The 25,573-nt window shown below is 41.7% G+C and overlaps 1 protein-coding gene across 7 annotated transcripts in view; it reads right to left on the bottom strand.

The window, feature by feature from the left end:
- The window catches only part of CREB5 (cAMP responsive element binding protein 5), a 397,399-nt gene that overhangs the window by 122,152 nt on the left and 249,674 nt on the right, over positions 1–25,573 (bottom strand). Inside the window, exon 1 of one of the 7 annotated variants that reach the window (XM_039526918.1) lies at positions 5,345–5,420. The exons of the other annotated variants lie outside the window; for them this stretch is intronic. Coding sequence (XP_039382852.1) covers positions 5,345–5,391 — 47 coding nt within the window. The 5' untranslated portion in view covers positions 5,392–5,420. Of the gene's footprint in view, positions 1–5,344; positions 5,421–25,573 lie in introns of those variants that run through there. 7 annotated transcript variants of the gene reach the window in all.

The following is a 25,573-nucleotide window of genomic DNA, read 5'->3' as shown; positions in this document are numbered from 1 at the left end:
GAAGATGGAAGAGTTGCAAAGATGCAGGTGTTTAGGGAAAGAAAGAGAGAAGAGCTTTATAAGCTCATCAAATGCTCACTGAAGTCAATGAAAAGATTCCCATTCACTCCAATAGGCTTTGGATCAGGTCCTAAGTCAAGACATTTTCTTCCCTCTCCAGAATTGGCCGGACAAACTGGAAACGGTTTGGGCAGTGGGACAGTGCACTCCACCCATAAACAGAGCACACATGGGAGAATGTGCTAGCAGGCAACAGATATTTTGTCTCCAAGCCAAGATAAAGGGTTGTGTCTCCTACCAGCCCACCCTCTGAGACAATAGTATAAAAGGCTGCAGTGAGGTTATGTCTCTGAGGAAATCTAGGAAGGAATGCCATCTGAGTGGTGAGCAGGAAGACATGTGCTCCCTGATGTTTGGTGTTGAAGTGGAAGGCATTAATATGTGACAGGGTGCAGAAAGTCACTACCAGCTGGAGCATTTCCACAGAGCTCCATCTTTCTTTGGGATAAAGGGAAATATAAATCTGAATAAAGGAGCAAATTCCCATCAGGAGAATCACCACTTCAGCTAGGTGAGAAAACTAGAGGATGGGCAAGTGCTTTTGCAGTAGAGAGGGAATAACACAGTTAACAGGATACTAACAAACACTAAACAGTGATGGCAAAATTACTGTTTTGAAATTATAAATTGCATCCACATTAACACCAAATGAATTAATGGAGGTTACCATTATTATGATGAGTACCAAATGGTTTTAAAGAGATTATGGCAAACAGGAGCTGGATGCAAGGAGTCAATTATCTACTTATCTTGTCCATCTATTATTTAAGTGCAGAGAAAGACCTAGCAGTCTCTTAATACTAAAGTAACTTAATTTGTTATCCTAACTGTAGTTTTCATGGCAAGTGAAGGTGATTTTAACAATTGGGACTAGACTACACCCAGCCATGTCTGAGTGAACAAAGGAGCAGGCAGAGGTATGGAGGGGAAAGGCAGAAGAAGCCTTTCCCTGTCCCTTTATCACCAGTGCAGGCACTTGATACAATTTGGTCTGTGTGCTCCCTTGAATGAAGGTCTAAAGGTGAGGCTCATGCTACCATCATCACTACCTTACCCAAAATGAGAATTGCTCTGACTCCAACACACCCAGGGCTACAAGATCTGACCAAATGTGGGTAGGAGTGTACTCTGCCCCTTACAACAACTGGTGCAGCAGCTTAAAGTTCCCAGAGACTTTGTGTCTGATTTTTCTTGAATGCTTTTTTAAATTATGCACCTAAAAATGTTGTTATAGAAGAGAAATTCTCATTCCATGAGATGGCACAAAGACTTGGCTATAACTTTGGCAGAGAAGGGATAAGGGGAGAAAAAAATTACTGTGAAGACAAAGATAACGGTAACTATGAAAATAATTTTAGCACCAAATATAATATGTTGCCATCAAGGGATAGGTCTCATATCCCTTCTTGATTACACACCAGTTTTGCACTGGTATAACTCCATTAATTCACACTGATAACCCTGGTGAAAAATCAGGCTTTCTAGGAGTGTGCAAAAAACACACCAGTTTTGCAGAAAACTATCATGATGGCAGCCCCTGATATTCACTTGGAATTCTGGATTTACACAAATCTGAAAACTTGAAACAAATCCAGTGAAATCTTCTTGTTATGAAGCAAAATCAGCTCCCATTTGCTCTCCCAGAGAACCCCCCTCACTAAGAGTCTGTGGGATCCCCTTTACCTGGAGTCAAACCATGGAGGAGAGCAGGGAGCTGATGAACTTTATAACTGACCCTCTCATGGGTTCCAGACAGTTCCCCTAAACATGGCTTCTGTGGACTGGAAATGGGTTGAACTTGCTAGCTCCACAAACACTAAAGAAGGGGGACAGCTGCCCAGACAGCCATCCCAGAATACTTTGCCACAGGGGTTTTTCAGACCCTTTACCCTCCTTGTACAGAAGATAACTAGGGATAAGGAAGACACCCTGGGCCTGTGGGGGAAAGCACCTGTGTGGGAAGAGAAAGCCTGGCTGAATCTTCTTTGTGTCTGGCATCAACTTCTAAGAAATTGGTTTTAAAAATGAACCATTAAACCTTGTGAATTCAGGCTTCCTTGCAAAAGTTTTGCACAGCTCTAATAACCATGGCTGACATTTTTCAAAAGTATCTATTCGTTTTGGGTTCCCAGCTTGAAACACCTTTGGCCTGAATTTCAGAAATACCGATCCCCATTGATATCAAGTGGAGTTGCAGGTGCTCAGCACATCTAAAAATCAGGTCCACGGTCTTTCAAGCTGGGCACCGAAAAAACTGGAGGAACCCAAAAAGAGTAGTTACTTTCAAATATTTTGTCCTATATCTATTTGCATTGCAAGAGCACCCATCACTCTGGACCCTTCCTACTATTGTTTGATTTTTCTTGGGAGCAGTTGGGAAGTGCACACTGCAATGTTTATTGCATCTCATCAGTCATGTGCTTTTATTGTTGGGATATACATGAGAGAGATTCAATCTCCTTTTCTATTGTGTTACACTCAAGTAAGTTTATTCTAGCAGCAGAAGTGACCAGGAATACAGATATCTGACATGCGATGTATTTTTTGGAGGGGGCAGTCTTCAGGATTTCCCCCTTTACTCCTTTCACCTGGCTGCAAGCCCACTGTGGGGTGGATGCAGCTCCCCGTGAAGGCCATCAGTGTGGCTACATGCATCAGTTATAGGGTATTCCTTAAGAGCAATACGATATGCTCCCCCAGCCCTATAGAGGATGTGGTGCATTGCTTTCTCAGCACTACAAGTCCCTGATGGTTTGAGATACATGAGATCCAAACTACCTCTCTGTCTCTCTGTAATGCAATGTGTTGCCACTGGACTGCTAGACTAGCTTGTATAATACATTTTATATGCATTTCATTATGATAAGGGAAATAACATGCACACAGTATGTGTGTCAGGATAGGTATCTGTATAGACGCAAACAGATTGTGGCAAGGCCTGTATCTGTGCACAAGAGCGGGAGGATAATACAACAAGTCATTCTCTACTTTGTACTTCTGCACAAGACCAGCCACAGTGTGCCTGGAGGAAGCAGGCACTGCACAAGCCCTGACAGTCATTCTCTTCTGTCCCGATTTCCCCTCTGCCTCTCGAAGGGGCAGGGAGAGGAAAGATGAGGCAAAGGCAATGCCATCTACCAGAACTGGTCAGGCATGGGAGGATCACACACAGCATTTCCCCAAAAAGTGGTGGAGCTACAATAAGCATTGCAGTGTGCACTTCCCAAGGCTTCTAGGAGAAAATACAAGTCAGACAGACTTCCTATTGGAACTCCCAAAGCAGTACAAGTCCCCACCGCAAGACCCATACTTTCAATGGAGGGCTGGGGACTGTGACTCATGTGGCATATCTGTATTGTATGTGGCACACTATTGGCCAAATATTCAATGTGGCCTCAGGCTGGCCTTTAAAACTGTACAAGTCTGGCACATGAGCGTGGCTAACTATCCAGCTTGAAAATCAGGGCATTTATGAAAATGTGGCTACATGTTTACTGTGTGGAAAATTATAGATAGGTTCTGCAGCAGGATATCTGGAGACCCAGGAGAAGATCAGGAGTTAAATTTGGCCCCAGAGAGCGTACTGGGGTTTCATGATTGTAACTGAGAACAAGTATCAGGGGTAGCCGTGTTAGTCTGTATCCACAAAAACAACAAGGAGTCCGGTGGCACCTTAAAGACTAACAGATTTATTTGGGCATAAGCTTTCGTGGGTAAAAAAACCTCACTTCTTCAGATGCAACTTTTACCCACGAAAGCTCATGCCCAAATAAATCTGTTAATCTTTAAGGTGCCACCAGACTCCTTGTTGTTTAACTGAGAACAGTATCTGATATTTTACTTACTTTGGTCCCAGTTCAGAAAAGCACTTAAGCGTGTGCTTAAGACCATCTTTATTCAGCGAAGCACTTTGATGTGCTTTGCTGAATTGTGTTCCTTGTCTACTGCTGAACCAATGGAAGCCACTATCCTTGTTAGCATCATCATCAGTAAAGTCCCTGAGGGGGTCTCTTCCAGGAATGCTATCGTAATGGCAGACAACTTTTGACACAGAAACCTGATTCAGAGCTCCTGTGAGGAGACTGAGTACTTTGAGGACACCTACAGATACCAGGGCCCACATCTAAGTGCAAGCGCCATACAGATAGCTATTTACTTAATGTTAATTCCTACTTGTCCCACATGAATGGTTATGTACTTGCACCTGCACACCATGAATCTATCGAGGAAAGATCACATTTTTCTATACACGGTTAGTCTCAAGAAAAATGCCTGGAAGTCTGTTCATGGGAAGTACAAATATAAGCACCTGAAGGCCCTCATCCTGCAAAGAAAGCCACAGGTAGGCATAAAGCCCCACAGACTCCCATGTGGCACTGGATGGGTGCAATTTATGTCCATGTGGTTTACTCTGCAGGATTGGGGCCTCAGCGATCATTAGTTTAAAAAAAAAAAAGGCAAACAGAGTCAGAATGATGTCAACAGGCATTAGTGTGGAGCTCCTAGGGATGAGCTACATAAATGATTTATTTTCTAGAGAGTATCTTTAACAGTAAGACCTTTTACTTGCTCTATTAGACAGCGGCTAAGCTGCTCTCTTCATACAGTTACAAATTCACCAGTTACACTTAAAGAACCATCCTCGCTTGCTCTTTTCCTGTTTCGTTTTTTTTTTTTTTTGGTCTTTTTGTGAAAAAGACACCTAGTTTCAAACCATTTTAAAAAATATCAAAACCCTGGTGGAAAATAATTTGCAGCTGTGATAATATCACATTTTTTAAAATACCATAATATAGTTTTACTTTTAATAATAAAAGATAAAAAAGAGTCTGTGAATAATTAGAGATTGCAGTCTGAAGCCAGTTACAGTCACTGCAATTGATAATAAACTTAAACCCCCTTGGGAGCAGGTAAATGCTTTGCAACCCTGACCCCCTTGCTCTCACATTACTTAACAACCCTGCAGTTCCAGCATTACATCACCATTCAAGCGATTGGTTCCTGCATTTTAACTCTCTCCCTGTCTCCTCCGATTAGGAGCGACACAGTGATGGGGAGGGGGGGACTTCTCTTGAGTTTGCTGCTCCTTGTTTGGGTTTGGTTCATTTTAAAACCAGCTTCTGCTCTACAAGTCCAGGTTACACTCACCAGAAAAAAACTCTAGCGAAGTGAAAAGGAGAGCAGGAGAGGGGGATCGAGAAGTAGGAGGAAAAGAAAGGGAAGAAGGAGGGGCAGCAAAAAAGTCTATAGAAATCAGAAAAGGAAAAGAAAATTAAAAACAAACCTCATGGACATCACTGAGCCTGAATTCCCTGCTGAGGTGCAGAACATGAGAGCCCTGGAATGAGTGTATGTAGAACTTGAGCCAAAGCTTAACTAGCCCGAGTGAGTCATATCCTTCCCATTTGATTCCAGTCCAAATGATGATGTAATGCTCTGGCCTTCTCTCTCTCTCTCTACACTACCTCCCGCCTCCCTGCTCTCCTTTTTAGCTCAGTGCTGGTGAAGTCACCGTTTAAATCTGGCAGAACTGAAGCAAAAACTTCAATGTAACCAAAACAGCCGCAGGCCAAGTTCCAGACGTACTGAGACTTGGTGGTGCAATTGCCATTGGAAACGGGTAAACAGAGAAAGAAACAGTGCCGCCTCAGAATGGCCAGAGCAGCTGCCTGCGAAATCAGAGTAAAACCCAGGGAACTGGGCTGTCAGTGATTTACTGGTTTTGATCAGAAGATATTACACACACAAAAATGCCCATGTGTTTCAGGACCTCAAGAAGGAGAAAGAGCAACTGGGAAAGGAGAAGGGAGGGCAAAGAAGAAAGGGAGACAAGGAGTCGAGAAGAGAAAATTTTGAGTGTGGGGGAGATCTTTTAGGTGTGGGGAGAACAAATATTCAATATAGGCATTTGCACTTGTACAGGTTTGATTCATTAAATCAGAGCAACTCCACTGACTTCAAGCTGTGTAAACCTGGCAAGAGCTTGAAACCAGCCCCTTCCCCCCCATTTTTGCAGGGTAATTGTGGGGCTCTGAGTTTCTTGGGCTGTCAGTGAGGTGAAATGTGCAGGTGTTCTCTTTCTAGAGAATTTCAGACTCTTTTATCTAAAAGCAACAACAACAACAACAAACCACCACCAAACCCTACTGTATTCAATCACACCATTGCAGCACCACTATGTGTTCAGTCTTGAACTTAAAGAGATTCTTCTACAAGCTTAAGAAATATTCCATATACTTAAATGGACAATACACTGGAACTGGTAAAGATTGCTTAAAACAGAGGAAACTTTTCAAGTGAAATATTGTAGTTATATGACACAAGTGTTTCCAGCGTTAGCAGCTATATTACATAGGGCTGAAATACACCATGTGTCTATCAGGGTAGCTTAATGACACTGAGGTTTCTTTTACTGTTCTTTCACAATTACTTTTGATCCATGGAGTAAAAACGTAGCTCCATTGTAAAATGCAATGCTTGTGTTTTTAAAAAGAAACATTAAATTTCCTATCACATATTATCCTTGAATATGCCAAATGTGAAAACGTAAGTTACGGAACTACAGAAAGATCAGCATGACTTGTGCTTAGAACATTGCAAGGATAACCAAAATGGGCCCTCTTTAATTACAGGTCAAGAGAAGAATTTCAACAAGCAGCTCAGAAAACCCAAACACCACCCTATACAAATAAAACAGAAAAGCCTTTACTGACATCTGGGTTGCCAGCCACATCCACCTTTTCCATACCTATCACTTCATTGGACAGCTCAGGGTAAATTTCAGTATTACAAAAGACTTGGGGGGGGGACAGATTTCATAAAATCTGTTGAAAATACAAAAGCCAACGATATTTTGTTCATATTACGGTTTCATTTTATAGCAAAATATTTTCTATTGCTTAGAAGCATCTTGGCAGTAAATGGCTCTTTGTAGCTGAATGATTGATCGCTCCAGCCATTTAATGCCCCATATGCTGCAAAGCAATAGCGATTATTGTTAAGTAGCGAAGTTTTCCCAGGATGCTGTTATGGCTATCAATGTTCTTAAAGATATACACTTCCAGGGGTCAATGCTGCTAATTTCAGCTTGGTTGGTTTCAGTCATGAATTTAAATGATTAATTTTCTGGGCATATCAGTGTAGGACACAGGCAGGGTGAGAAGGGGAAAAAGCAGTGGTTTGTCCCATTCAAGTGGGAAAGCAGGCTGCCCTCCTGCGTGACATCCCCAATCGATATAGATGCTGCAGCCACGCTGAGTGACACCTTTATCAAGCAAAGCAGCACTGAATTAGAGGTGATCGGCCATAATTATTACTGGCGCCACCGAAGCCTGTGGCTTGACGGCATCAGATGTGGTTGTTATAAAGTTTAGTCCATTGTGTCAGTGGCCTATATAATTCATTTATGTCTGAATTACCAGCTATTGATTTTTTTTTGTCTTCTGTAATGTAATAAAATAAAAGTTAGATCATTCCAAAAGCTCTCTTTTAATTCCAGGCCTTTCTGGCTGTTTTATTTTTAATCCCAATCCTTTTTCTTTTCTTCTTCCTCCTTTTAAAAAAAGCTATATTAATTTTCTTGTGAAATTGCGATAGCTCATCTTTCCCTCTCACTCCCATTTTATTTTGATTTCTTACACTTGCAGCTCTGGGTTACACAGCTTAACCTCATTATCTGCCTTTCAGTTATGCCATTGGGATTGCTATAAACAAGAGTGGTCCCAAAGCAGAACCCTGCCCCCCAACTTTTGAGGAAGTAAAGGTCTGATACAGGCATAAACTCAGAGGCTGAGATCCATGTCTAGTAAGAGAAGAGCTGCCACTAGGGCAAATATTTGCAGACAGAAAAGTTATTATACTAATCAGTGAGGTGTTATAGATCTCCCTGCACATGCACATGTATCCACTCCTACAGCCTTTACTCATTACTAGCCCCATTGGCTCCAGTGGCATTATTTACAGGAGTAAGGCCCATAGTTCAGCCACCTACTCTAAGCAGAAAGTAGTTGTAAGAGAAAATTCTGTTTGCCCAAATCAAGCGCAGACTCCACATTCCCCTCTATGGCTATCTTCTTCTGTTAAAGGGGCATGACAGTGACAATATGGTAATGCTAAGTGGTCCATTAAGTCATTAATACTTACAGAAATATTGTCTCTGAAGGAAAGAGCTCCTTGAAATAAGGTTTTTGAAAAGAAAAGAAAAGAAAAGAAAAGAAAAGAAAAGAAAAGAAAGAAAAAACACTGTTTCAAACAGATTCTCATGAATTAGAGATTTCTCAAAATGAACAGATAAGACCAGTATGGCCTGGACAGCACATGAAGACACTTTTTTAAAAAATAGGGTGCGTGTAGAATTAAAGTCTCATTTTGAGAGCCAAACTGTTTTTATACCAAGTTCATGTTTCAAAGGAATTTAAAAAACATTTGTACTTGTTGGTGGGAACGCAAAACGTTCTTTCCATCTCAGGTATTTTCAAGGCCTATTGATTTTTTTTTCCTTTACAGGAAACGCTGTTTTCCCATTTTCCTTCCTGTGACCAGTCAATGATAAAGAATATCCTGTACTCAGAGGAAATTCCACTCACATACAAGAGCTGCTCCTTTTTATCTGTTTATTAGCCTCTTTTTTCTTCTCTCTCCCCCCCATCTTGCCACTATCCTTATGTTTTCAGCAGTCGGCTACACTCAAGAATAGCCCTGTTGTGTTGGGAGTTGTGGGATGTTTTAATTCTAATGGGAGACTTCTTCAAAGCAGTACCCAAGCCAGTCCAGTAATGATTCCAGCTTAGCTGGCTAGCTCCGGAATGCTTACAACACCCTCCCTGCAGCGTATTTCATCCTTAGGGAAAGGGTGGTGAGGCACACCACAGCTGTTTGTTGTAACAAAAAATGACAAATTCACTGCTTCTGCTAAAAGATTCCAGTCTGAACAACATCTGAATTTTGAGAGCTCAGATCTCAGGGCACACTAGGATTATCTCAAAAGCAGCAATATTATAATAAGGAAATTGTATGGACTGCTTGAACAGGGTGTGAAAATAGACTGAGAATGTGGCTGGATAAATCACCAGTTCTAAACACATATATGCATGGGCATACCCACAAACTCAATGGCTCTGATTCTGTGCCTGTTGAAATCATTGGCAATGGGCAAAAGATAAGGCCCTAAATATAGTGTAATACTGTATTTATTATATATTTTGTATACACTACTTGGCTTTTTTATGGTCTTGATTGAGAATATTCTATAACAATTATTCCATATCGAGGAAGGTATGTTTGTCATCCAGACATTATTTTTCATTTTTAAACCTAGATCCTTACAGTCCCTGTGGAATTAAGGAGGCCAGATCATTTTAGGGTTAAATAAGCTTTAATGACTATCATATGTACAGAGCCTTAAACCTAGCATTGAAAACTTATTTTTTTAATAAGTGGCATCTCTTCCTTTTTTAATTTAAAATAACCATCCAGGTGGTTTCCTAAGGATTTCTTTGCAAATTGCTTCCAGTGAACCTTTCCAGTCACAGACCACTGCAAACCCATGTGGTGTTATTCAGCGTTCGGTTCAACTTGGGTGTCCTGTGTTTTTATAGTGGACAGAGTCTGAGGAATTGTCTGCCCAAGTGCCTACATTTAAGGGCTCGATTTCACAAGATACAGAGGCCTCTGGCCATAATCCAAGAAGGATTTAAGCATGTGCTTAATTTAAGCATGAGTGGACCCACTGTACTTCACCTGAACTACTCACAAGTTTAAAATTCCACTGGGAAAGTGGAATTTTCTAAAGCATCTACCTGACTTAGGAGCATCACTCCTATTGACTTTCAATAGAACTTAGGCTCCTAAGTCACTTAGGTACTTCTGAAAGTCTTTTGCTGGATCATGGTCAAAGTGCTCAGCACTTTTCAAGATTGAACCCTAAGAGAGGTAAAGCATGTCTCTCTGTAAACTCCCTAAATTGTTTTAAAATAAAAAAGCAAGAAATATTTTTTGCAGGAAACACTCTCAAACTTCCAATATATCGGTATTGTATGAAACTTGTTTGGACCAAATCTCAATCTCTCTCTCTCTCTCACACACACACACACACACCCCTTGGGAAAGGTGCACGGTTGATAGCCCTGGAGACTGATGCTCTTTAATAGTCCACAAAATATGTACAATACAGGCACGAATGGCAGCGAAATTTCCCCTCATTTCACCATGAACCTCATCCATGACCTTAAGGGACAACCTCTAGGGATGTGAGAGTAGTTAAGTCTCGTAGCCCATTCTATTCTTAACCTCTCAGGTGAGATTGTTAAGCTAGTTAATGACAACTGTGCTAGTGTTTTTTGTGATGTGGACATTGAACAACTAGGAAACAGAATGAAACATCACTTACTCATTAAACATAGGCCAAATAGCCTTGGGCCAGCTTTGAGCTGATGACCTGAAAGCGAAGAACTCTGTATCCAATTACCTATCATTGAGTCAGTCAGTCTGTCCAACTAACTAGTTATTTTATTACAGCTGTAAACCACAAATGCTTACAACAAATAATGCAGCGATTTATGCAAAATAGTAACAGTTTACATTTCTATAGCACCTTTCACCCTGAAGGATCCCAAAGCCCTTCACAGACTATATATATAAAAAAACAAAGAAATGTAATCACCTCTGACAAGAACAGTGGCAACCAGCCAGCACACTGCACAAGAACTGGGGGAGGGGAAAGGACAAAGGTAAACACTCACTGTTTTAAAAATGCCGTGTAATTATCAGTGTTTATGAAGAGCAAAGTGAAACCTAATTCTTCTCTCACTTGTATCAGCATAATTCCATTTGCTTCAATGGAGTTACTTATTTACACCAGTGTACGCTACTCCGTAATGAGGACCATACTTATTTCTATTCTCACTCTAGGAAACTGTGTCATTTATCTCGAATACCTCAATCTTGTTTTTCATAAAAAATGGGAAATAGGATCTGTTTCCTCATGAAAGCTGGCTGGCAATTTTTCAATGATTTTAAAAAAAAAGTTTAAATAAAAAAATGCCAATCTGTTGAAACTAAAACTGTGAAACAGGACCGGATTTGATGACTTTTCAGAACTTTCAAAATATTTAATATCAACATTTTTTTTAATTAGAGATATACCTATCTCCTAGAACTGGAAGGGACCTTGGAAGGTCATTGAGTCCAGCCCCCTGCCTTCACTAGCAGGACCAAATACTGATTTTTGCCCCAGATCCTTAAGTGCCCCCAAGGATTGAACTCACAATGCTGGGTTTAGCAGGCCAATGCTCAAACCACTGAGCTATCCCTCCTCCCTGAAAAGTTCCAGTTTTCCAATTTGAAATGAGATTCCATTTCAAAACATAAGCTAAGCTTCAGGTGGGGGAGGGGGGAAGAGGAGGACAAAAATCAAAATCAAAATTTCAAAATAAGTTAAAACATTTTGATGGACCCAAAACAACTGCCAAAATGTTGGAGTGTTTTGGATCACAAATATTTTTGCAATTTTGACTTTTCGTCCCAATTTGCAGCAGGAAATTTTTTTAAATTTGGAAATACTTGCAGGATGGGAAAACTGTTTCCTGCCCAGCTCTATTCTGCATCCCCTCCCAGTGTACTTCAGAGAAGAAGAGAACTGACCTCAAATTGGGAGAGCAAAAATTGAAGTAATGCCATAAGGCAAGTCTGAGCTGGGGAGCAAAGCACAGGAGATCAGTAATACAGGAGATCAGTAAAACAGGAGTGAGCATTGAATAACAGTTCAGATCAGACTCTAAAATTAATTTTAGTTTTTCCATGACATTTTTTCCCTATAGGTTTTCTTTAACCTGTTTTATTCCTTCAGCCTGAAAAATAAAATAAAATAAAATAATCATAATAATAATAATAAAATTTATATTCCGGTGATTTTTTTAAAAATCAGGCAAACCCCTGGGACTTAACTCCTGTTGGGGAATGGGGTGAGGAACAAATTCTGGAGCTCAGGTCTCTCTCACTTTGGCACTGTAAATTCAAGGCACTGTCTACTAATAGCTAGTGCTACGATTATGTCATGGAGGTCAAGGAATCTGTGACTTCCGTGACATTTTCTGCCCCAGGGCTGAACTGCTGTTAGTAGGCAGCCCCACAGCTCTCAGCAGCTGCTGGTGGAAGCCCCCAGCAGCTCCTAGCATCTGGGCAGCAGGGGGACCCTGGAGGCCCCTGGGAGTCCCCCAGAGCTCCCATTCCCCCCAGATGGCTGGGCTCCCCGCAGTCACGGTGGGCAGCAGGATCCCCCCCATAGCAGCCTAGCTGAGGGGGGTGGCCGGAGCCCCCTTCAGCTGCCCAGCTGCCAGGGCAGGGATTGGACCCTGCAGCAGCCTAGCTGCTGTGGGTACTGGACCCTTCTCCCTCCCCATTTTGTCAGGGATATTTTTAGTAAAAATCACAGACAAGTCAGGGGCTTCCGTGAATTTTTTTTTTTATTGCTCGTGACCTGTGATTTTCACTAAAAATATTCCTGACCAAATCTGATCCTTAGTAATAGCACATAAGTTTGCTTGCTTCTAAAGAAGTACCTTCTTTGTTGATAATTCAATTGGCCATTCATTATTTCTTGCATGAGAATCAGTGACCATCGTCAACCATTAGCAAACATTTATTGGATTCCAATCTGGGCAATCTGAACCTGATTTGTATTTCAGAAGCCATAACAGCACAACCCTCCAACTAACAAAGAGTTTTTAGAAAATATAGGATACAGTTCAGATTCCAAAGGATTTTTTTTAAATAAATACTTTTCAATTATTAATAATTGAGTATGTGTATAGTGCCATAAGGGTGCATGATTCTGTACCCACTAAGTTAATGGCAGCACTCTTCTTGATTACAATGGTACTGGATTGGTCCCATAAATAGTATCTCTTTGTCATTCAATGATTCTTATTAACACAAGGAGTTGCATGAATCCTAGTGGCATCATTTTTACGTGGCTTCATCCATCGGCTTTCCAGCAGAGTTCAGAATTCATTTATGTCAAACATCCCATGTCTAGATACCTTACCTGTAGCATCCTATTTTACCATTGTACTGTGCTTCTGAGAAACAAGAAGCTTTTTGGCAAGAGCACTGAGATAAAGCCACAAGTCAGGGTCACACTGTGAGCCCCTTATGTGCAATGGTGAGCAGTTACAGGAGTTGTCCCACTGAATTGCCATCTAAGAATTTAAGCTCTCTGACTGATCAAACAAAAACTGTTAACTGATAGAACATATTTTATTTCAATAAGGAAAACCCTTACCTGCCACCTTACTATATAAAATGGGGGTAAAAACGAAGCCTAATTCCTGTGCACTGCTATTTGTGGTACATTTTTCTGATATTTGCATTTATGCAACCATTTGTGCACTTTACCAGTGACCTTTTCTCAAAACTGAGAAGATTCCAGCAGCACTAAATTATATATTTAGGAGCTCACAAAACACTTTTGCCCAGGGAGTGGGGGCGGGGGAGGGAAAAGGATGAATATCTTCAATTCCCACAATTTGCATGGCAAGTGGTATCCATATTTTTAAAATATTGATCATTCTAATATTGATATGAATGTTTCAAATTTTTAGGATTGAATGATTGGGAAGACACATACAGGCTACTGACCAGATTCTCATTTAAAAGACTGAAACCCAGAGAGGCAATGTATATGGACCTCATTTTACTTCTTCAAGCATCACAGAGAGAGATAAAAATGTCTTTATGCCTATTTTTAAAGATATGCCCGATAACATGTATTTTCAATGGTTATGTAACATTTTTCTAGTAAAATATAATGTCCTTAGTTCAACAAGGTAATTAAGCACATACTGAACTTTAAGCATGTGAGCAGACTCACTGAATTCACTTCAAGCTAGGAACATGTTTAAATACCTAACAGAATCTGAGCCTAACTTTCTTTCTCCTAATATCACAAGGTAACTTCCCCAACATAGGCTGCACTTCCACACAGTTGCTAATAGATTATAAAGAGTGAACATTTATAAACATCAATGGCAACGCAGAAGTAGATCTTACTACCCTTTATCAAAGCTCCTTTCCCGAAGGACATCAGGTACTGAAACACTTGAGAATACTACCAGAGCCTATTTCCTATGCATTGGCCTGGAACTTCTCTCAACTGACAAAATTCTGCAAACAATCTTTTAGATCATTTTTAATAATAAAATAAAGACATTGTGATCACAACTTATATAGAAAATAGAATTGTTCAGCTGTTTGCTGTCACCCATCAGAGGAATTCTGCATCTGTATCCCATTGAACTCAGAAGCCCTCCCTGGCATTGGCATACCATTCTACTCTAATTACATTCGTTACTTAAGGATCATTATCATCTTGCAAAACTTTTGGGGTCACTGAAAGGGATTTCAGGAATGCCACAGTAAAAACAGACACCACGATCTGTGATGTTAATTCTGTCTGCTGTTACTTTCACAGGAAATCTACTCCTGGGTGCTGCTTCACATCCAGCTACACTCCTCTATACATCCATATGTGCGTGAATTATTTGGAGGGCTGCATGTGTGGACAACAATGTAGGTGAAGTACCCGAGTCTGACAAAATTCTTCACTCCCTTCAACATTCAGGTTCTGTCATGATCATCCACCTGTTTATAAATCCTGTGTTGATGCAAACTATCAAGATAGAGCTGAGTTAGAGTGAAATCAAAGTGATTAGACACATTTTTTAAAAAAATTATACATGTTTTAGTAGCTTTAAATGCTAAACAAGCTGATTACATCACACTACACAGTAAAAATGATTCCAGTGTAACCAAGGAAACTGTTTTTGCTAAACAACAGCAAGAGTCCCTTCATTTACATCTAAATTCACACAAGACAGAAATTTAGTTTAATCTCACTTTACAGAAATCTGACGCTGTAATCCCACGGCGGCTGTTGAGATTGGCTGAGGTGTTCTTTTTGTCAGTTCTTAGGGCAAAACTCCGTGGGGACTGTAGCGGGGCTGTGTCAGATGAGGGCCCCTTGTTTTTCAAATACGCTATCCTTGGAGGCCTGCCAAAGGCCCCAAGTTTGGCAAGCTTCAGAGCACAATCTTCTAAGGCTCATTTATCCTGTTTAGTGTTGATTGTCTTTTTTATTTTTCCTTTTGGCGTGGCTTGTTTTCATTGTGTTTTGTTTGTTTTCATTGTGCTTGGGTTATCAATTTAGGTTATTCTGTATCTTCAGTCTCCTCAGACGTTATGATATGCCACTGATAGCCATGACCGTGGTAGTCTAACAATAACTTCTGTGTTTTGGGGGGTCAAATCATGAAGTCATTACTCAGTTTGGGCTGACTCCTTACTTGGGCAAGATTTTCATGAGGCTGATTCTGAGAAATGCTGAGCATTAACAGCAATAGGATTGTAAATGCTCAGAAGCTGCTGAACCGAGGGTTTAACAACTTGGAGTTTTATCTGGTGGAGTCTTTGAAAAAACTGAAAAGTCTCCAGAATTTGGCTATTTCATATCCTAGCTGCTATGGTGATTTATATACACACATACAGAGTGATTTAAGAGATACAGAAACCATTATTGTTAAGGTTACATCTTCATTTTTATTCAAATTTTTTTCCAAAACATTCACCTTTTGGATCTGCAGTGTCGTAGCCATGTTGGTTCCAGGATATGAGAAATAAAAGGTGGGTGAGGTAGCATCTTTTGTTGGACCACCTTATGTTGAGAAAAAGACAAGTATTCAAGCTCCACAGAGCTCTTCTCTGGTTCTCACTTTCACCAACAGAAGTCGATCTAACAAAAGATATTACCTCACTCACCTTGTCTGTCTCACCTTTTAGGATGAAATTTTCCCATGCTTGGTCTTTGCCATATAGCGAATATTTCTGGAAATATTTTGCTACAGTTATTCAGCCGTTTTTGAGTAGAACTGTGAAAAACAAACACTTTCGATAATTAAGAAAAAAGAATCTTGAACTTTTTATTTTAAACTGCTCAACATGCAGACATCTTGAGTTGAAAGTTGAACTTTATCTTGAAAATAGTTCACAAAAACAAGTGGTTCCGAGGACACTGGTGAAAATTAAGTTTGATTTGATGGAGCTATGAGTCTTTCAAAATCCTGTTCCACCCATACAGAATATGTTTTCCACATGTTTTCTCACTAAGCTTATAAAACATGCAGCTGAGGAAGGCCATGCTGCACACTCATGTTGGCTAATTTAGTTAGCCCTTGTGAATCTTTTGTGGACAGCCAAGAAAGGTTTGTAATATATAAAATGGTTGAGGGAGGAGGGAGCTTGCACACTTGGCGAGGTGCACAGGAGGGGGACCTGCTTTGAAACACTGTAAGAGCTCAGCTTGGAAGGGTTATAAGAGAGGTTCTCTTAAAGTACTTTTTGTTACATGTACATATTATGAAAGACACCCACAATGGAGCTTAGATTCTGTGCTGTGCAGGGGAGAGGGCAAAGGTGGCTTTAAGACTCCAGCGTACCCTTCTGAATCTGGGCTGCCGCATGGATCAGCACTTTTGCACCCTTACGTACCTAATTCATGAAAACCCCTTGAACTGCCTATGGACTACTCCGCAGCAGCACAAAATCTCTGTAGTGCTCTGCTCAGTGCTACTGAGGCACTCTTAACACACCAGAGTGGCATACCAGGGCCACAGCAGAATACAGAATCTCTCTCTCAGAATATACTCATACTGTACACCTTAATGACCCATACTGTCAAAGAGCTCTTCTGCATATACATCATACTTTCTGATCCATCCAAAACACAGCTGCTAAAATTTTCTTCATGCATACTGCTCCCCCTTGCCCAATGTATCAACTTTAAACTTCTCATTCTCACTTTTATCCATCCTATCCAAGTCTAAATCCCTTTCCTCTGGCAAAAATGCCAACCTTTAAAGATTTATGCATGTCCTCTTCCTACATGAAAAGCTCCCAGCCCAGTCCACCAAACCACTACCTTCTCCTCTTTCAGTACCCACAAAACTCATGTCTTTCATGCAGGGGCGGCTCTATGTATTTTGCCGCCCCAAGCACTGCAGGCAGGCTGCCTTCCACGGCTTGCCTGCGGAAGGTCCCCGGTCCTGCGGATTCAGCGGCATGCCTGCGGGACGTCTGCCGAAGCCGCGGGACCAGCGGACCCTCCGCAGGCATGCCGCCGAAGGCAGCCTGCCTGCCTCCCTCGCGGCAACTGGCAGAGCGCCCCCCATGGCTTGCCGCCCCAGGCACACGCTTGGCGTGCTGGTGCTTGGAGCCGCCCCTGCTTTCATGGCACCGAAAAGCAGTGAAATAAAAAGCAGAAAACCAAAATGACTTCCAAGTAATCCCCTCTTCTAGGCTTTTGTATGTGTGCATACATTTCACCATAGCTATCATTTCTGATTCTTCATTATTAGCATGTTTGCATGAAACTTGGATTTTTTCCTCCAAATGTTTAGTTGTCCTTCTGATGAAATTCCACTGTTGGGAAATAACAAGACATGGTACATCTTTGAGATCCCTTTAAAACTTTGTGTTTGGGATGTCTCAAATAAGATTGGCTGCAGGTATGAAACAGGCATAAGCGGCAAAGGAAATAATAAAAGATAAAGATCTTCTTTCACAAAAATGGTCTTGGTGATAATGAATGAGGAAAGACATCTTCAGAAAACACATGATTTATAATCCAAACTGTTGCTAAAAATGTTTTTCAAATATTTACCACCAGGTGCCAGCAGTTCTTTAATACTTTTTATTTTCCGTTTCTGTTATATACATTCAAAATAGTGCCATAATCTGAACAAGGAGTTCAGACAGGGTATTCAAAAGGGGAGAAAAATGTAGGTTTTAAGAAACCAAGATCCTATATTTTCATGCAAATACCCTTACTAGCAAAGATGAAGGGAAGAAAGTTCAGACCTGATCTACAGAGAGTTTTTGTACCAGTATAACTGTCAGCTAACGGTCTGATTTTTTAAAAACCAAACTAGTTATGTCATTATAACTCTTAGCATGGACATATTTATAATGGGATAAAGGTGCCTTCTATGGGTAGAATATATATCCCTTCTCATAATGGAATAAACTATACAAGTATAACCACATTTTTACCAATATAACTGCATCCACACCAGGACGATTGTACCACTTTTACTATACCAATATATTTAATGTCATATAACTTGTGTGTGTTTAGACAAGGCCTCAGAGGGTACTGTCTGGATTAGGAAGACGAGGTGTGTTTTGCAAATATGTTAGCTAACACATGTTAATTAACATGTTCTCAAACACCAGTTAGTACCAACTGTAGACAAATAGTAGTAGTAGGCATTCTTCAGTCTCGAGAGACCATGGATATGTGGCCCTGAGAAGAAAAGAATTTACTCAATTGATTTTATGGCAGCCATGAACATGGCTGAAGAGACCCACTCGAGTGAGACAATCTCTGCCACATCGGTCACATTTAAATGTGATGTTTTGACCATTTGGGCTCTGCCTTCTGCAAGCTCTTTTCTCCTCTGCTAAACTGGAATGCTTCCTTTCATAACTCCAGAGATCTTCGTTAAGCTCTTGTTTCCAAAGGCTGCAGTCTTGAGTGCGATCTTCCCATTTTTCCACATCCATGTCCATTTCTTTGAGGCGTTCTTTGGGTCTTTTTCCAGATGCCAGTTTGCTGTAGAGGATGTCCTCTGGGATGCACCTATCATCCATTTGGCACACATGCCCAAGCCAGTGGAGGCGTCTCTGTTTGAGGAGTGTTTGCATGCTGGGTATACTGGCCTGCTTGAGCACCTCAGTGTTGGTGACTCTGTCCCTGCAGGAGATTCCAAAGATTCAATGATGGCAACGCATATGAAAGCTGTTGAGCCTCTTTTCCTGATGAGAGTATAGTGTCCATGTCTCGCTCTCATACAAAAGTGTGCTGATAACACATGCATGATCTTTGTGTGTTCTGTCAGTTCGTTGTTTTGCCAGCTCCTCTTGTTCAGTCTAGACCAGTGGTCATCAACAGGTCGATCACAATCAACTGGTCAATCCTGGAGACTCTCCCAGTTGATTGCAATCTCCGGTGGTGTAGTGGGGCTGCCGCTAAGGCAGGCTCCCTGCCTCCCATGGCCCCACGCCACTCCTGGAAGTGGCCTGCATGTCCATGCAGGCCTGGGGGAGGAGCAGGGGTCTCTGCATGCTGCTTCTGCCTGCAAGCATCGCCCCCGCAGCGCCCATTGGCCAAGTAAGGGGAACTGTGTCCAATGGGTGCTGCAGGGAAGGTGCCCACAGAGAGGGGCAGCACGCTGAGCTACGTGCCCCACCAGGGCCACAGGGGTGTATTGGCTCCTTCTGGAAGTGGCATGGGACCGGGGCAGGCAGGGAGTCTGCCTTAGCCCCACTGCACCGCTGACCAAGAGTTGCCCAAGGTAAGTGCCGCCTGGCGGGAGCCCACACCCCAACCCCCTCCCAGAGTCAGCACCCTGAGCCTCCTCGTGCACCCCAACCCCCCTCCTACACCATGTACCTCTGCCCCAGCCCTGATCCCCCTCCCAGAACCAGCACCCTGTAGCCCCTCCTGCAGCCCAATACTCTGCCTAGCCCAGAGCTCCATCCTGCACTCAAACTCCCTCCCAGAGCCCACACCCCCGCCTGCACCCAAAGTCTCTGCCCCAGGTTCAGCCCAGAGCCCCCCCACCCCGATTGCAAACCCCTCAGCCCCAGACCAGAGCCTGCACCCCCTCCCAAACCCCTGCCGTAGCCTGGTGAAATGCATGAGGGTGGGGGAGAGTGAGTGACATGGCGGGGTGATCCTGGGTTTCCCTTAAATTCAAAAAGTTATCTTGGGTGTAAAAAGGTTAGAGATGACTGGTCTGGACATTGTTGTGGTGGCTTTTCCAATGAGGATATTGAGTTCTGTTTCACATGAAAGGTTGACAGTGATAGTGGCCCCCAGGTATGTGAACTCATTCACCACTTCAAATGCATAGTTGATCTTGATAGAAGGTGCTTCCTCAACTCCTTGGCACATTGTGTTTGTCTTTTTTAGGCTTACAGTAAGCCTGAAGTATTGGCAGGCTTTGGAAAAACTGTCCACTAGGCTTTGAAGATGAACTTCTGGGTGGACTGTCACCGCTGAGTCATCAGCAAAGTGAAGGTGTTGGATAAGGGCCTCCCAAGTCTTGGTTTTAGACCTGAGTCTTGCAAGATTGAACAGCTTTCCATCAGATCTTGTGTGCAAGTAGATTCCCTCAACTGAGGAACCAAAAGCTTGTTTCAGTAAAGGGGAGAAGAAAATCCCAAACAGAGTTGGGGCAAGTACACAACCTTGATTAACTCCGCTACGAATTTGAAAAGCTTCAGACACTCAGCCGTCATATTGGACCGTGCCATACATGTTTGATAACTGTGGGTAATGAGGATGATGTTAAGGTTAGTACACCTTGTGATAAGATCCAGTTGGTGCCAGTGACCAGATCTGGGATGTTTCCAAGACACTTTGTGTTGCGACTTTGTCTGGAAGAATGAGTTTGTCACACAGAGATTGTAATAGGAACAAAATTCTAGCAGTTTCTGACCGTTTCCATTAATCTTACCAGTTCCGTGTTGACCAAGACAATTGGTCCATGCTTCATGATCTGCTCTCCCACTTGCATTAAAATCCCCTAGCTGGAAAACATATTTGTGTTTTGGAATCTTGCTGATGGTGGTGTTCAACTGGTCGTAGAACTGGTCCTTGATGTCAGAAGATGAGGAGAGTGTTGGGGCATACACACTCACAAGGTTGACTGGGCCCTCAGATGTGAACAAGTTTTAATGCCAAAATTCTCTCAGATCCATTTGTAGGTGGCTCGATCATCCCCAGAAGTGAGCTCTTGATGGCAAATCCCACTCCATGCTCTCGTGTTTCTTCTGCACTTTTCCCCTGCCAGAAAAATGTGTAGTCTTTTTCTCTGAGAGATCCGCTTGATGCTAGCCTTGTTTCTTGGAGGGATGCAATATCCACATTGAGTCATTTCAGCTCATCATTGATCACGGCAGTTTTATATGCATCATTGATCCGTTGAAGTTCCTCAGATAATCCAGTTATCATGGTGAAAATGTTCCAGCACCCTATCTTTAAGGATGTTTTCTTTCTTTTACTTGATTTGCCTGCTGCATTGGTTACAGTCTACTTGTCAAGTTATAAAACTCTAAGTTCCAAGCATCCATTGAAGCAGGCAGACTGTGGCAGGACAACACCCTATTGTCTGGGGGCTGCCCAGTTTTATGGAAGGCAATGGTTGTCCAGTGAGATATGATGATCTCTCCCACCCTTGGAGACAGCCCCTGGCACTTAACTCTATGCCAATAGAGTAAGAGCTTAGAGACAGTGACTGCTGCCTCCTGTGTCGTGTTGACGCTCGAGGTGAAGCTGGAGTACCTCTCCAGGATGCAAGCCTGGGCAGATGATATGGAGGCCCTGAGTGGCCCATGCATCAGGACCCCCTTTCCTGTGTCACCAGTAAAATCCAGAGGAGAGAAAGAACCAATATATCTGGTACCTGATCCGCTGCAGGAGTTGCTGGAAAGATACTAAAATATTAGTACCTGACCACCTTTGGGGCTCCACTCCAGATTTTCTGTCTGAGTTTACTCCCATAGCCTTACATTCTCCCACATTCACCCACAAGGCAGTGGGGCTTTTCTGTCAGGGGTTTTTCCCTTAGCCTTACACCCTCTCGGGCCACCCATAAGGCAGTGCGTTTGATGAGACACAGGTCTGGTCTACACTACGGGGGGTGGGGGTCAAACTAAGGTACACGACTTCAGCTATGCGAATAGCGTAGCTGAAGTCGAACTACCTTAGTTCGACTGACTTACCCGTCCAGACGTGGCGGGGTCGAACTCCGTGGCTCCAAGGTCGACTCCGCCACCGCCGTTCGCGGTGGTGGAGTTCTGGAGTCGACCGGAGCGCGCGGGGAGTTCGAACTATCGCGTCTTGATTAGACGCGATAGTTCGAACTCGGAGAAGTCGAACTCACCGCGTCGACCCGCGCGGTGAGTATGGACCTGCCCACAGGTAGTACTACCTACTCTCATTACAGTAGCAGGCATAGCCTGTAGACAAATACAGTTGTTCTTAAAAATGCATTAGCTGGTCACAGTTAGCCCTGGTGCCCTTGTTGATCAACCTAAGCAACATACCAGTGAAGATTTACTAGTGTTTGTTTACAGACATCAAAAGCAGATATTCAAGAGTTACATCAAAATAATTTAGTCCTAAAACCTCAAACTTAAGAGAAGCTGTTTTCCTGTTTTTTATATGTTCAATCACATACCTGTAATACAAAAAGTTATTATACAAATAGCCTTAAACTACTGAGGGACAGCTCAGTGGTTTGAGCATTAGCCTGCTAAACCCAAGGTTGTGAGTTCAATCCTTGAGGGGGCCACTTAGGGATCTGGGGCAAAAATCAGTACTTGGTTCTGCCTAGTGAAGGCAGGGGGCTGGACTCTATGACCTTTCAAGGTCCCTTCCAGTTCTAGAATATAGGTATATCTCCAATTATTATTATTTTTATTAAATCAAAATGTGCATTCTGTGCATTACATTTTTTTACAAAGGGTCACAAAGTAATTTACAAATAAAATATACTGAACTCATTTGAAACATCTAATGCAATACAGTCTCCCTCCATAGATGTATCTGACTAAATATTCTCAATGAGCAACATGATTAGCAGCCATATCAGCCTCAGGTTGTGATCTGGTCTGCTCTCATAAGCCAAACAGGGTTGGTCATGGCCAACAATTAGATGGGAGATCTCCAAGAATATTCTAGGGTGCTGCAGGAAGTAGTGTTGGTGATTCAGTAGGTGGCACACTTCCATTTGAGTCAGTTTTGGACCAAAATCTACATAGGAAATTTTGGTAGACATAGGGTAATTACCCAAATGGGATTTTGGGCAGGACACCAGGGCTGAGGGTGATCAGTTGTCACACACTCATGGTTTGTTAGGGATACAGAGCGTTTTGCAATTTTTTTTAAAAAAGGCATGGCTGCACTAAAGTCCTCTACAGAATTGCTTTACCTTGTATTTAAAAAGAATTAATTTCTAGCTCTTTTAGTTGAAAAAACAATGTTCCGAATGGGAACCAAGTATTACCAATGCAGTGTTATCTTTCTGAGTCCTACCTACAGCAAGTGCTTCTCCACAGAATTACTTTACTTTATATAAAATGAGTTTAGAGCTATAAAGCCATGTAAATCGGGGTTGTATAAATGTATTTTATCAAAGCAAGCATAGTACCATTTTAGTAAAAATTATATCAGTATTTTGTGTTTTGAATTTTTCCCATTTGAATTAATTTATGAAGTTTTTAATACAAAAAACCTCTACACTTGATATATTTCAGAAAAAAAAGTGCTATGACTTTTAGGATTTGCATTTTAAGGCATGACAAAGCTGTGGTCTTGCCAAAAAATGTTTTGTCATGATAAACAGCAAGACATAACCACAACTAGAATCATAGAAATGTAGGACTGGAAGGGACCTCGAGTCCCCTGCACTGAGGCAGGACTAAGTATTAACTAAACCATCCCTAACAGGTGTTTGTCTAACTTGTTCTTAAAAACCTCCAATGATGGAAATTCCACAACAAGCCTAGGTAATTTGTTCCAGTGCTTAACTGCCCTTACAGTTAGGAAGTTTTTCCTAATGTCTAACCTAAATCTCCCTTGCAGCAATTTAAGTGCATTACTGTTTGTCCTGTCCGCAGAGAATAACGAGAACAATTTATCACCCTTCTCTTTATAACAACCTTTTACTTATTTAAAGACTCTTATCATGGCCCCACCTCAGTTTTCTCTTCTCCAGACTAAACAAAGCCAGTTTTTTTTTCAATCTTTCCTAGTAGGTCATGTTTTCTAGACCTTTAATCAGTTTTGTTGCTCTCTTCTGGGCTTTCTCCAATTTATCCACACCTTTTCCGAAGCGTGGTGCCCAGAACTGGACACAGTACTCCAGTTGAGTCCTTATCAGTGCTGAGTAAAGTGGAAGAATTACTTCTCATGTCTTGCTTACAACACTCCTGCTAATATATCCCACAATGATGTTCGCTTTTTTTGCAACAGTGTTACATTGTTGGCTCGTATTTAGTTTTTGATCCAGATCCTTTTCTGCAGTACTCCTTCCTAGGCAGTCATTTCTCATTTTGTATTTGTGTAAATGATTATTCTGTGCTAAGTACTTTACATTTGTCCTTGTTGAATTTACTCCTATTTATTTCAGACATTTCTCCCGTTTGTCAAGATCATTTGAAATTTTGAACTAATTTTGAACAAATATACCAATCTTTGAATGATCCCAGGGAGAGGGGAGCTTAGCTCTACATCAGACTCAACAGACATGGCCCCCACCGAAGCAATGCCCACTAATAGCAGGTATCAGATTAGTACTGATGAAGAATAAAAAGAGTGCCACCTGCTGAATTACCACCTAGAACACACTGGAGATCCCCCATCCAACTACAGACCAGGCTCAATCCTGTTTATTTTATAAAATCTGAAAAATCACAGCCTGAGGTGGTATGGCTCCAAGCCATACTAGTCACTTGGGCATCTTGGCTCATAGGCCTTGATGCAACAGTGCACTTAAGTACATACTTAAATCCTACTAGAACTGGGTGAAATTTTTTGGATAAGACTTTTTTCAGCAAAACATACAGATTTGGCAACACAAATGTCTCATGAATTTTTGTCAGTTTTACTGAATTGTTCATCTCAGAAAAGAGCCCCCCCATTTAAAAAAAAAGTTTCATTTTGCATTTTTCTAAAAAAAACTTACTGATTTTTTTTCTCTGAAACTCATTTTTGTTTCAAAATTTCCATTACTTTTATTTATTTTTTTAATTATTAAGAAAAGCTTAAAATCTAAATAAAATGTTTTGTTTGGGGTCAACTTCTAAAGTTTCCAGTTTAGCTCAAGTGCATACAATGGGAGACAATTAACCTTATACTTAGAGGATTAAAATACACCAGTTTGCAAAGCACATACCTAACAGCTTCCTAAATGTTTAAATTTGCCACACCCACCCTCTCTCTCTCCCCACATCCACAAACACACACAGATGGCAAGCTAGACTGTCCCCCAATATTGCAACAGGCTAGAAACTGGCGCAGCATTGCCTCCCTCTATTATCAAAATAAAGAATGAGGAGTACTTGTGGCACCTTAGAGACTAACAAATTTATTTGGGCATAAGATTTCGTGGTCTAAAACCCACTTCATTGGATGCATGCAGTGGAAAATACAGTAAGAAGATATATATACACACACACAGAGAACATGAAAAAATGGGTGTTGCCATACCCACTCTAATGAGACTAATCAATTAAGGTGGGCTATTTTCAGCAGGAGAAAAAAAATTTGTAATGATAATCAGGATGGCCCATTTCAAACAGTTGACAAGAAGGTGTGAGTAACAGTAGGGGAAAAATTAGCATGGGGGAATAGTTTTACTTTGTGTAATGACCCATCCTCTCCCAGTCTTTATTC

This window comes from Mauremys reevesii, linkage group 2, assembly GCF_016161935.1.
Source record: "Mauremys reevesii isolate NIE-2019 linkage group 2, ASM1616193v1, whole genome shotgun sequence".
In the NCBI taxonomy this organism is placed as follows: domain Eukaryota; kingdom Metazoa; phylum Chordata; order Testudines; family Geoemydidae; genus Mauremys; species Mauremys reevesii.
Note: the sequence above shows the minus strand (reverse complement) of the source record. Positions and strands in the feature narration are given on the sequence as shown.